Genomic DNA, 10570 nt, shown 5'->3' with positions numbered 1-10570 from the left:
CTCTACAAAATCGACCAGAGTCTTGACTTGTGACATATCCCCATATGCATGCGCTACGCCCGTCGTGTTCCCACAAGGTCCCACGATCGATCAGTGGGCATATCCTACCGACAGGTCTTTAATTTCAAGCGTCATTTACAGCATGAATGCTCCGAACCCTCGTATCGCACGGACTCTTCTCCGTCAACAAAACCGGGCAGTAGTTTCGTTCCATTATTAGCTCACGTCGTCGTCCATCCACAGAGACTCTGTGCATCCATCTAGCCGCTTATGGCCTCCTGCACAGTAAGTCAAGAACATGGCCTATTTAGCACGCGCGCTCTCGCTCTCCCTTCTGATAGCTAATGGCCGAAGAAATCTTTCTGGACCCTGAGATAGCGATGGAGTAGCGAACTCCGAGCTAGCGCCTACTTGAATTAAGCTGCATATATACATACAGGGCACAGGCGAGTCCATTTGGCCACTGTTCTTTCGTGGGAGAAGAAGAAGACCGCACGGAAGATGGGTTTCTTTGCAGCCTCTGGGCTGCTGCTGCTGCTTCTTCCGGTGGCGTTGCTCGCCACAGCGGGCGAGGGCGCGGGCAAGCGGGCGCCTCCCCACCGGATCCTGGTGGACACGGACGTCGACACGGACGACCTCTTCGCCATCCTCTACCTCCTCAAGCACGACCGCGCCGAGTTTGACGTCCAGGTACACCACGTACTATCCAAGAGACTCCTTCCCGATCGCTTGCATGCGTCGTCTTCGCTCATGTTTGCTCAAAACAATGGCGCCTTTACATTTTATTAATTTGAGTGTGCGCGCTTACGGTCGCGCGCTTTTTGTTCCGGAGTTGATCGGGACGGCCTGGTGCGCTTTCCCGTGCGGATAGCATTGCTTTTGCGCCAAGAGTACGTGCAAAAAGGGCTGATTCTTAATTGTACTTGGGAGTTGGATGGCTAGCTAGCCGGAGAAAGAAGAACGCAAGAACTCCTCCCTGCTCCGTAGCTTTCCAGATTCTCCCGGTCGTATGCGCGGGGGATCAAGAACTTATTATGCTGCGGCTACCTTTTACTCTTTGCTGATGCTCTGCTCCATATCAACGTTATTTTGTGCTTAATGGACTCTATTAATTGGAAGCACACGCTCAAAAAGCATTACCATACAGTGCAGTATTGGTTCTCCGTCGTTGCAACTTGCAAGGGCAGCAAAACTAGTACTACGTGCTCCCTCAGTTCCATATCAAATGACTTAAATTTGTCAAAAAAATAGATACATCTCTGCCTAAAATATGTCTAAATACATGTAATAGAAAGTCATTTAATATAGGAACGGAGAAAGTACTTGATATGGTCGCCCCCATTCCCCAAGAGGGGAAAAGAGATGCATGACGGATGCGGCATTACGACCTGCCCATACAACTAGTGGTACTCGCTCCATCTAACAAAGAATGTCTCAATTTTGACTAAATTTGAATGCATTTATACGCTAAGTCATGTCTAGATACATTCAAAATTTGCTAACTTAAGACATCTTTTGTTGGACAGAGGGAGTAATATTTTATTTTATTTTGACAGCTTAATAATTATGCTATGATTTGGGTAGAGAACATTGTTGTTCTGCTCACGTCACCACATTCGTCTCGGCCATACCGAACACTTATCTTCACTCATTCCTCTCCACCAGTATTTTTCTCTACTGTTCTTGCGATCTGAGCGTATATATGCATGCACTGGCCTCGACGCTTATTGAAAGTTCGGATATTGCTCTGCGCGGGGATGGCTGTCTTTCCGGTGAGTGGAAAAATAAATGCATATTATAAGTTGGTGTGCCATGCATGCACCAAGACGCCAGCTGTGTATGGCCGCTTGTGGAGCCTCGCGGCACCGTTTAACATTATCTCTTTTTTTTCCTGCGAAAACATTATCTTTGTTTTAGCGACGTGACAGTGTGCACGTGTCCTCTTGTGCACGGGCTGGGCCACCGGTTGGAGAATAGACTTTGTAAGCTGGGGCATTTGAATAAGCAAAGTACAGGAATATCAAAAAGAAATTCAAGATTGCAATATCATATCTATTTGAATTCTACGTAATTGTAGTTGAACCACAGCCGATTGATTGAACATCGGAAAAAAAAATAATCTTAAAAAGTGATCGGAGTAGAAGATTTTTTTTCTATAAAATATAGTGCAATGGAGACCTTAGAAAAATTTCCCATGAGATTCCATCTTATAAATCAAATAACACATGTAGAAACAAATCATAAGAATTTAAATCCGTCAAAAACCATTTGAATCAAAGAGGCTCGAAATTCATAGTAGCCTTCTTCGTCGCCTACATTTTGGGTGTCCCATGAGTTGGTTGTGCAAAGTGAGTGTGATATGGCTGGTTAGGATTTTGTTGGATCAAGTCTCTTGTACAGTATAAGTCACGAATCAATACCGACTTTATCTTTGTTTGTTTTTTTGAATGGGGCGACCCCATTTTTCATTCAAGAACGGAAACAACAAGTCTCAGTGCATTACAAGAGATAACAGAAAAAAAAACAGGGGGGATTCGGCATCAGTAGGAAACCCACTATAGCTGAGCCGGCTCACCGATTTTATCTTTGTCAACACTTTTAGTATGTTATTTACGAATTGCTACGGAGCGAGATCACGTGAGTGCGATCAATCAATACAAGACACAAAGAATTCAAACATTTTCAATTTTAAATCTTTCATTTTCTTCCTAAGTTTCCGAAACTTTTTGAGTTCAAATTCGTACGCTTGAGAATTCATATTTAGTTAAAAATAATAACTACAAAGTTCTAAATTTCTAGGAATGGTCGCTTTGGAAAACATGGATGATCACGGATCCACGAGACCAAACCTCCCCTTGCCGCACTCTGCTTTTCCTGTACTCCCTCTCCTCCTCATCCACCTGCTCTCTCTCTCTCTCCTCTCAGTCTCTCACCCCGTGGCGAAGGCGGGACCTCGTCAAAACCTGGCACGCCGCCACGCCGGTTAGGGCTGGGGTTTTAGGTAATGTCGTGGGCCGACAGTAGTCGCGGTGCAGCGAGACAACGGCGCCGCCCACCGCGGATGGGGAGACTCAGGAGGCGTGTCGACGCTGCGGAGAACACGGGTGGAAGGTCGAAGAAGATGGGACTTCGTTTCTCGATGGGATAGGTACACGAGTTCGTGTAGGCGTGTAGCAACTCTTGCTAGAGCATCTTCAATAGGCTATCCCAAAACTATCTCAAATGTCCTATTTAGGATTAAACATTTAGACCTAAAAATCAGGGCTCCCCCGAACAAACAATTTGTTGTTTTTGTCCGGACACATCCCAAACTCCCCGGCCCGCGCCGTCGCTCGGCGCTGCCTGCTCCGCCACCTTGGCCCGTGACTGCTCCGCTTGGGCCGCGCCGCCGCCGCCGCTGGCATCTCGCCTCCCGCCCCAGCCACGGCGGCCCCATCTTCTCTCCTCCGCGCGCGCCCCCATCGTCCCTGCCGCACGCGATGGCTACTGACAGTGCCGCCTCCGGGAAGCTCCCTCCAGGACGCCGTGCTCGCTCAGGCGCAGCACCTCCCCGCGACAAGGAGCTGCAGGGCAACAGCTTCCTCTTCCACGCTCTCCCCCGCGAGCTGCTGCTATGGCCGGCTTTCCCCCGATCCAGCCTCCTCGCATGCCTCGCTCTCTGATGGAGGTGCTAGCTTCTGTACTTCTGTACTTCAAGGCCTTGTGTGCTTCTTCTTTCTGAACTTTGCCCGTTTGATGAATCGCGTGCTATAGAGTGATGGAGGACAAGATTAAAATAGTGAGGCGTGTGAGCTGGTTCGTCGGTTGCTTTCTACAGGGCCGGTGTTGTGGTTCTCTCTTTGCAGGGAGAGGGAGATGGGTATGATTCAGGGAGAGAAGGAAAGAAAAAAAATATCTGGGACATAAATTTGGGGGACGCTGTTGGGTAACGATGGCGGACAGCTGGTGGACATATCTCCACTTGCTCCCCGAACAGACAAAAATAGGACATTTGCGGACAAAATTTGTGAGCTCCTATTGAAGATGCCCTTATCCTCTGACCAGCCTGATGTCCGGCCAGGAGGGCCTGAGTGTGTACCTTGCCCGTACGCCGTCACGCCCGAGAGAGGCAATCGGAAGCCGTTGCGCACATTGGCGCACCACCTCCACGACGCCCTTCAGCCCGGTAGCGCCCGAGAGGAACTCAGAAGCTCTATTTCCTTCGTGAGGCAGATATGGCTCGACAGCATGCCATTCTGCAAATCTGCAGTCTCCCGGCGGCGGCAATTCTTCACTTGGCTTGCTTGGTCGGTCGACGGGTGTTTGTGAAACCAAGCTACTCCCCACTCCTACAGGATCTTTAGAGGTATATGCGCCTTAGCAATGGGTGTCTTAGGGCGTGTACAATGGGGTGACGTCAGCCTTCTCTTAGCGATGCCACATAGGATAAAATCTGACGTGGAAGAGAGAGAAGTGAAGAAAAGACACAGGCCTTCTCTTAATTAAGAGATGATCTCTTCACAAGAATGATAAGGCAAATTTCCCATTGTACTAGATTTTGCCTTTTCTTAGCATTTATTTAGTTAATTTTATTCATCTAAGAATTAATTTTAAGATATAACAATAAGAGATAACCCATTGTACAACATGTTTTGTTGTCTTTTCTAATTGACGTATCACACCTAAGATAAGGCAATCTTATCAACCATTGTACATGCCCTTATGGGCGCTTAGAAATTGCTCGATGAAATGCTTGCATGAGTTTACTGTTTTTTTGTACTCCCTCCTTTCCGGTTTATAGGGCCCGCCCGTATGGGAATATCATCAATCTGGTCAAGAACATATGTATTATATCACACAAAAATTATACCATTGGATCTGTATTCGTCAGAAATTTTTCGCGGTATACTTTCTGTGATATATAACTCATATTTCGTTGGTCTAGTTGGCGATCTAGGAATACGCACGGACTTGAGAGAGAGAGAGAGAGATAGAGAGAGAGAGAGTTGTAGCTGTCTAGCAGATAGTACTATATGTCTGAACATATTATGAGAACTACATATTGTCCTTTTTTGTATTCTCGTAACCATGTTGTTCAGAAATTCATTTGGTACTGTTTTGCAGGCTATAACTATCAATACAAACTCATGGACTGATGCTGGTCATGCCGGAAATCAGCTGTATGATCTCCTCTACATGATGGGCCGTGATGACATTGCAGTGGGAGTCGGAGGGGAAGGTGGTATATCCGATGATGGCAGAATGTATCCTGATATTGGTGGCTATTTCCCTATAATTGACCAGGTGAGATAGCTGGGTTGTCTCTATCTGGTTCTCCTTGCAAGTTCTGCACAACCAAAAGATAACAGGTATTCAGTAAAAGTTTTGTTTGTGATTGAAATTCTCCAGGAAATGTCAACAGTAGGGGGGTGCCGATACCGACAGTCAATTCCACAGGGAGGAGGTGGCCGTTTGGACATCAACGCAAACTATGGGGTTCGACGGGCATTTCTTCCTCAGGTATGGAACGAAGATAAAGGTTCTTCGTTCATGCCTTTTGTCTCAAAATACGGTTGTAGATCAGTTCAAGAAATGTATACCAGAATGAATTACATATTAATTTTCGCAAGGTGAGTCATCAGAATGCGACCTTCAACGGTTGAACGCTAGTGGGCAGCCAGCATACCTTGCTGGGCTGACCACCCAAGCTGAGCTCGGTTCAACGCATTACATTTGTTAACTTCGTTTTGGCTTTCAGGGAAAGAGAAGTTACTCCCCTCTTCAACAACCAACAACTCAACAAGTGATGATTGACACCATTTCAGCTGGGCCAACGAATGTCTTCCTCATTGGAACACATACAAACTTTGCACTGTTCCTCATGAACAATCCACACCTAAAGGAAAACGTGAAGCACATTTACATAATGGGTGGGGGTGTGAGATCGCGCAATCCCACTGGTTGCTGCCTCAAGAACGACACCTTGTGTGTGCCACGACAATGTGGTGATCATGGTAACATGTTTACAACTTACACAAAAAATCCATACGCCGAGTTCAACATATTTGGAGACCCTTTTGGCGCATATCAGGTAACTTAGACGCACACATGTTGTTTACAGTAAGCAGAGTTATGCATCTAGTGACGTTATGATGCCAACCTTAAATCTTTATTTGGTATTACAGGTCTTTCATTCTGGAATCCCTGTCACCCTTGTGCCACTTGATGCAACCAACACGATACCAATCACTGAGGCCTTCTTCAAGGCATTTGAGGAGCAACAGAGCACTTATGAGGCACAGTACTCTTTCCAGTCTTTGAAGATTACCCGTGATACTTGGTTTGATGACCAATTCTACGCAGTAAGTTTTTGCATGTGGCAATACTTTACTCTGTATGCATACTTGCGTTGTTGGTTTGACATTGTTTATTCTGATTTATTTAGAGTTACTTTATGTGGGATTCTTTTATGTCTGGTGTGGCACTCTCAATAATTCGCAATGGTCAGAAACCGAATGGCGAGAACGACTTTGCTGAGATGGAACTGATGAACATAACTGTGGTTACATCCAATGAACCATATGGTGTGCATGATGGATCAAATCCTTTCTTTGATGGGCATGCTAGCCCAAAGTTCAACTTACTTGAAGGTGGTGTACATAGTGGTCATGTTCAGACCGGACTCGATGATTCATTTTGTGTTTTGAAAGGGAGCATTAAAGGAAAATGCCAGGTAATTGTAGTTTAGAATAGAAATACATCACATAACATCAGAAATTTAGAACTAGATATATATGTGCAAAGTGCAATTACAAATTTAATCATTATATCGTTGAAGCCTTGGGAGTCATGATTATATAACATGATGGGGTCGAATATTTTACCAGGATGGATACACCAAAGAGATGGAAGGTCCTGACTCGGTTGCCGTACTTGTTGCAGTGAAGGCAAAACCTAATAGAAATGTTAAAAGCCCTCTCGATAGAGAGTTCTTCGAGAACTTCCTGGAGGTAGTTACTTTTGAAGTGCTTGCCTACCTTTGATTTGATCTTCTGTTGGTCTGAATATGCCTGAGAATGCTATTTTCTAACAATACCTTAGTTAACACTTGAAGCATGCATAGAAACACGTGATGGCTGAGGACGACTGAAAAATAGTCTTACATTTCTGTTCTATGCACTTATCGGTAGTGAAATTATTTGCACTTATGGATAGTGAAATTATTTGCACTTGAGGCATGGCTAGTAAGTCGCAGTTCAAGACAACTGATAGAATAAAGCCTTACATTATTCCAGACTTGCACATGATAGAAGCTCTCTCTAATTTGATGAACTTCAATAAAATTAGTAGGAGAAAAGTTCTCTCTAATTTGATTAGACATCAATTGTGCGATGTAAGAGTGCAGTCGACACGTAAGGGGTTTTAGCACCAGTGCGACACCATGAAGATGCCTAATTTAAGAGGAGGAATAGAGATGTACAATGAATGAATACATGGGAAAGGAACAATGATTGAAAGGATCTGTGCGGCCAACATGTTTGCAGCTGTTTCTAAGTTAAATCTTTTCTCATAACCACATGCAGGTCTTGAACCGTCCTGAACACACCGGCCAATTCAACTTCACCAACCAGTTTCCTCGCTACAAAGAGATTATGTACAAACCTGATTTCAAACATCAGATTAAAGGAAAACCTGTCATTTTTGACATGGACATGAGTCCAGGAGATTTCGTTGCCCTTATGTGCCTCCTGAAAGCACCTTTGGCTGCAATTGACCTCAGAGTATATGTTTTCTAAATAATACAGTCAGCATTACCTAATACTACCTGCTACAAACCCAATAGTCAATTTGTTGTTAAATATGCAGGGGATATTGGTGAGTGGCAATGGGTGGGCAAATCCGGCAACAGTAGATATTATCTACGATGTTCTCCATATGATGGGCCGTGATGACATTCCAGTAGGACTTGGGAACATCACTGCACTACGCTCCCCTGACCTTGGATGTGAATACGTGAAGGCCATACCACATGGTTCTGGGGGGTTTCTTGACACCGACACCCTTTTTGGACTGGCCCGGGTGTTACCCAGAAGTCCTAGAAGGTACCAGTGCATGATTTCAACAAATTAAGCTGAAAATCTTGCATCTCTTCTCTATCTCTACTACTTATACTTATAAAGGCACGAACTTGGCTGAAAGTCTTCCTGGCAGGAGAATATTCCTTCATCCTCTCAAAATTCTCTGCCCTGCCTCCGTCCTAGACCCGACCGCATGCCCCAAAGCCGTCACGCCAGATCCCCGCGCGCCCTGCCACCGCCGTCGCACGACACTGTCCCGTCCCGCGTGCCCCGCTGACCGCGACCCGCTCGCAGCTCGCGCCCAGCCGTCATCGGTCCCCGACCTCGACCAGACCGACGGCAGCTGGGTGCGAGCGGCGAGCGGGTCGCGGTCAGCGGGGCACGCGGGACGGGACAGTGTCGTGCGACGGCGGCGGCAGGGCGCACGGGGATCTGGCGTGACGGCTTTGGGGCGTGCGGTTGGGTCTAGGACGGAGGCGGGGCAGAAAATTTTGAGAGGATGAAGGAATATTCTCCTGCCAGGCAGACTTTCAGCCAAGTTCGTGCCTTTATAAGTAGTAGAGATAGAGATATGAACTCGTTCTCTTTACATAATTTGTACAGTCTAGTCTGGTAGAGATGCAGACCATGTGGCACCTAATCTCATTCTTTTGCCAGGTACACGGCAGAAAATTCAGTGAAATATGGTGCTCCTAGGGACACCGCACACCCGGAGCTCAGACAGCCATTGGCTTTCGAAGTTTGGCAACATATTAGAGAAGGACTCAAACCAACTGACAAGATAACCATCCTATCCAATGGTCCTCTCACAAACATAGCTAACATCATTCTATCTGATTCAAAGGCAGAAGCAATAATTGAGGTTAGTTTCGAAGTTTTTGAGGTAAAGCAATTTATCTCAATGGAGAATTTATTTGACTAAAAAGTTTTAATTTTCATTGCGCACAGCACATTTATATAGTTGGCGGTCATTTGGCTGGCGGAGATGGAGAGGAAGGCAATGTGTTCACTGTTCCATCAAATAAGTTTTCGGAGTTCAATTTCTTTCTTGACCCTCAAGCTGCCAAGGTGGTTGTAGAATCTGGTTCAGACATCACTCTCATTCCTTTGAGAGCTCAGCGCCAGGTGGCTTCTTTCGGAAAAGTCATAAGATCGCTAAATGCTTCTGACAAGACTCCTGAATCATCATTTGTCTATCGGTTGTTGCTGTTAATGGAGAAACTGCAAAAGAGTAACAGAGCATACCGTCACACTGTAAGTTGGTTTTACAGTTCGATATGCACACTGTCATAATGGGAGTAGTTGACAGGAAAAATATACTTCCTCCGTTCCATAATTCTTGTCTCAAATTTGCCTAAAAATGGATGTATCTATTACTAAAAAGTGTCTAAATACATGTAATATTTCAACAAGAATTATGGAACGGAGGGAGTAGTAAATAACCATAAACAGTGTTGTTTGTATATATAGTTTCAAAACTAAAGACGATAACTTCAATACAGATTTTATCCACTCATTCGGATCTTACTGCATTCTGAATCATCTATAAATTCAGTTGTGTCCAATAATAGGGAAAAAAAACTCACTCAGTTATTTCATTTAAACAGCCCGTATTCAATTCACGGATTTATATAGCATTGTTTATGATTTATCTGTATTATATTTTCAATGTTGCAGGACATGTTCCTTGGTGAACTTCTTGGTGCAGTGTTCTTGGTTCAGCAATCGCATCTAAATCACTCAATCACTGAAAGGGCTATCAGTGTTAGTTCTGGTCATGTGAGCATTGATGGTCAGACTGTCCTCCAGCAGACGAATGGGAAGCTAGTAAAGGTATTAGATCATCTTGATCCCAATGCTTACTACACTGAGTTTGCAAAACTGCTCAATACCATGAAGCAATCTGCAGTAGTTGGCAGCTTCGATGAGCAAAAAAAAAAGTGGAACAAATGACATGGTTCTGATTCTGCTAAATAGTCTAGCGCATGGAAAATGATTATATAATGTTCTCTTCCACTCCCCTTTTGTTGTATTGTCAAGTCGCGAAGTTCACAACAAGAGAAATGCGGCATGGTTATTTTGCTGTTTCATTTTCAAATACCTGCTGTTGCTGGAAAAGAGTATTGTGAGTATTTTCATTGTATGTTTTCCAAATACATGTTGTTGCTTCCTTGCCCCAAGAGAGTCGCCGTGGAAAAAGGAGCTGTGCAGATAGATCAGTAACCAAGGCTGCGGTGATGGGAGCACTTTTTTCTCCTTGCAGTGATCTGTGACTTCAGTTCCTTAGTTAGTACTACTATCTGTAATTTTTTTTCTTGTCCTGTGTATCTCTATCTTGCTGATGTCATGGCCATCATTAATAAGCCACAAGTACCCGTGCTCACCACTTCGGATTACCGTCCCCAGTTGTAATTTTTAGGCTCTGCAAACTGGACTTCATTATTTCAGTTGACCCCTGGACATGCTTGGAGTTAGATATTGTTCTGCTTAGCTTAATCTTTGAATTTTTGCTA

The 10570-nt window shown here is 44.8% G+C and overlaps 1 protein-coding gene across 6 annotated transcripts; it reads left to right on the top strand.

The window, feature by feature from the left end:
• The first annotated feature begins 323 nt into the window (after nucleotides 1-323).
• LOC100842948 lies at nucleotides 324-10570 on the top strand. Of its 6 annotated transcripts, XM_024459163.1 has the most exons (13): nucleotides 327-690; nucleotides 5104-5283; nucleotides 5389-5499; nucleotides 5738-6070; nucleotides 6165-6341; nucleotides 6425-6712; nucleotides 6867-6989; nucleotides 7563-7760; nucleotides 7846-8081; nucleotides 8715-8919; nucleotides 9006-9311; nucleotides 9735-9890; nucleotides 10239-10570. In XM_024459163.1, the coding sequence occupies exons 1-13, from the start codon at nucleotides 502-504 to the stop codon at nucleotides 10278-10280; spliced, it is 2544 nt and encodes an 847-aa protein (XP_024314931.1). In that variant the 5' UTR covers nucleotides 327-501; the 3' UTR covers nucleotides 10281-10570. The 6 variants fall into 6 exon arrangements, with proteins under 6 accessions (XP_014754448.1, XP_014754446.1, XP_024314931.1 ...); XM_014898960.2 differs by having other exon boundaries at nucleotides 326-690; nucleotides 6488-6712; nucleotides 9735-10547; XM_014898959.2 differs by having other exon boundaries at nucleotides 330-690; nucleotides 9735-10547.

The sequence above is a fragment of the Brachypodium distachyon genome, chromosome 2, assembly GCF_000005505.3.
Source record: "Brachypodium distachyon strain Bd21 chromosome 2, Brachypodium_distachyon_v3.0, whole genome shotgun sequence".
Taxonomy (NCBI): domain Eukaryota; kingdom Viridiplantae; phylum Streptophyta; class Magnoliopsida; order Poales; family Poaceae; genus Brachypodium; species Brachypodium distachyon.
Note: the sequence above shows the minus strand (reverse complement) of the source record. Positions and strands in the feature narration are given on the sequence as shown.

Coding starts and splice junctions, on each gene's coding strand:
- LOC100842948 (XM_014898959.2), top strand. CDS start 502: ATGGGTTTCTTTGCAGCCTCTGGGCTGCTGCTGCTGCTTCTTCCGGTG. Junction 6,713..6,866: donor GCATTAAAGGAAAATGCCAG/GTAATTGTAGTT, acceptor ATATTTTACCAG/GATGGATACACCAAAGAGAT. Junction 9,312..9,734: donor ACAGAGCATACCGTCACACT/GTAAGTTGGTTT, acceptor TCAATGTTGCAG/GACATGTTCCTTGGTGAACT.